The 2,068-nt window shown below is 47.8% G+C and overlaps 1 protein-coding gene across 1 annotated transcript in view; it reads right to left on the reverse strand.

Moving 5' to 3' along the window:
* LOC106523623 (protein spire homolog 1) overlaps positions 1–1,584 on the reverse strand; it is a gene marked incomplete in the record, with an annotated part of 48,250 nt that extends 46,666 nt beyond the window's left edge. Inside the window, 1 exon segment of the mRNA XM_014017116.1 lies at positions 942–1,584. Coding sequence (XP_013872570.1) covers positions 942–1,257 — 316 coding nt within the window.
* Between the last annotated feature and the right edge of the window lie 484 nt (positions 1,585–2,068).

Raw genomic sequence — 2,068 nt, forward strand, 5'->3', positions numbered from 1 at the left:
AGTCTAATGTTACAACTAATCGGGGATCCCTTTAAAAAGAACCTGTTACTGGTCCTGGATCGGTCCAGTCAAAGCCTAGACCTCTGTTTTTTGTTGGACAGAAGAAGCAGCAATCTGAAGCGGCTGCAACAGTTTGGTCACGATGAACGGACAATTAGACAAGTTTGTGGAGACCTGAGGAGATATCGTTCAGTTTTAGGGCACTAATGCATTGTTTCTCTGTTTTATATTTAGAACTGTTCAACATGATTTTTCTCCCATTTAACTTCATTTATTTGAAGTATTTTACAGGAATAGACTTATTTCTTGCAATCCAGTTAAATTTCCAGATTAAAAATCAAKATCACTGCAGTAACTGATTCAATATTTAAAAGCACTCTTCTCTGACTATAAAAATTTGTAAACTCAACCATATCTTTGTCACAAGAGACAGAAGTTTATTGAGGCCCAGCTTGGCCTCCAGTGCCGGGGGGAAGCATCAGTTCTTCTCAGTCCAGCCAGCAGACACAGTTTAGATTAAAAACAAACACTTTCTTGAATCAGATGGAGAAGAACATGCTGATCTGATGCGAGGAGGCAAAACAGGCTTAGATAAAACCCATGACACACACACACACACACACACACACACACACACACACACACACACACACACCTGGTGATGAGAAACAGACTGGTGGAAATCAGGGGTGAGGACAGCAGGGGTGTGTTTGCTGTCTGTGGGATCAGGTGGTGTAATGGAGCCTCTGTTGTTTTGCTTCTGCAGATTGATCAAGACTAGACTGAGATAAGAGAAATAATGGGCGAACCCTCARAGCATATTTGGCTAAATTAGGCCTATAATGAAGTGTGCCGCTACCAACCCCACAGCACATATAGGCTTTCTGACACCCCCTCCCCCCAGAACAGCCTTGAGCCCACCGAGTCCTATAATATTTTACCTCCACAGTCGAGGTGGTCCACCCTCACAGAGCCGTCTTTCTGTATCCTAACATCCCCCGGTCCYGATATCCTCCCCGGAGCCGCAGCCGGTGATGCCCCGGCGGCCYCGGAGCTCCCCTTGCCCCGGTGCGCCTCCGCCAGAGTCCGGCAGCACTGGTAGCACACCGCCCATGCCTGCTCCTCGTTGATGGGCTGGTTGTAGAGCTCCAGGATCTCCTCCAGGGACAGGTCCTCGGCTCCGGCCTCCTCCGGTGGGTTCATCGTGTCTCGGTGCTGCTTTTCATCCCGGAGAGTCGCTGCTGCAGCCTCCGTCATCCTCGCAGCATCATCCTCCTCTCAGCACCGCGCGAGGCCGGAAGAGTGCAGGTCCAGGCCGATCTGAGGGGAGCTGTGAGYGGGCATTGATGCTCCGCTGTTGTTCTCCCCCACCCTCGACACACACAAACACACACAGCACAAGTCCACCCCGCCCGTCCGGTGTTCACATTTTAGTGCCACGCCGCGCGTCATAAGACGGTGTGTGTGTTCAGCCTTTGTGATTTGAACATGCGTGTGCGCGCGCGTGTGAGAGGATCACTCCTCACGATCGCGCAGCTTCTTCTCCAAACAAAACGCACTATAGTCATTTCCTGGAAGCTTCTTGTGTAACTTTTTCTWCCCCCACACTCTAAAAACTGCTGGTATAAACTCCGTTTTGTATTAAAGTGGTGGGTGGGTCAAAGGTTCGGCTGGTTGGACTAAATTTGTTGGGTCAAGTTTGGTTGGTGATGAACCTTCCTGTAGGGCAGTGGCAATCCTGGTCCTTGAGGACCACTATCCTGCATGTTTTAGATGTTTTCCTGCTTTAGCAAATGAATGAGGGATGACAGGCTTCTTCAAAACTTAAAAAAATCTGCTGAAGAGCAGGGAAACAACTAAAAAAATGCAGGATAATGGTTCTTGAGGACCAGGATTTACTGTAGACCAGGGGTGCCCAAATATTTTCCCCAAGGGGGCCAAAATGAAAATTTATCCATGGCTGCAGGCCAAATGCAGTTATATAATATATGAAATACAAATACTTTTTAAAGTAAAGTACTTTATTTTTAACCATTAAGCTGTGCAATGGTCCTCTTTTGTTTTAGTC

The sequence above is a fragment of the Austrofundulus limnaeus genome, unplaced genomic scaffold, assembly GCF_001266775.1.
Source record: "Austrofundulus limnaeus strain Quisiro unplaced genomic scaffold, Austrofundulus_limnaeus-1.0 Scaffold161, whole genome shotgun sequence".
Taxonomy (NCBI): domain Eukaryota; kingdom Metazoa; phylum Chordata; class Actinopteri; order Cyprinodontiformes; family Rivulidae; genus Austrofundulus; species Austrofundulus limnaeus.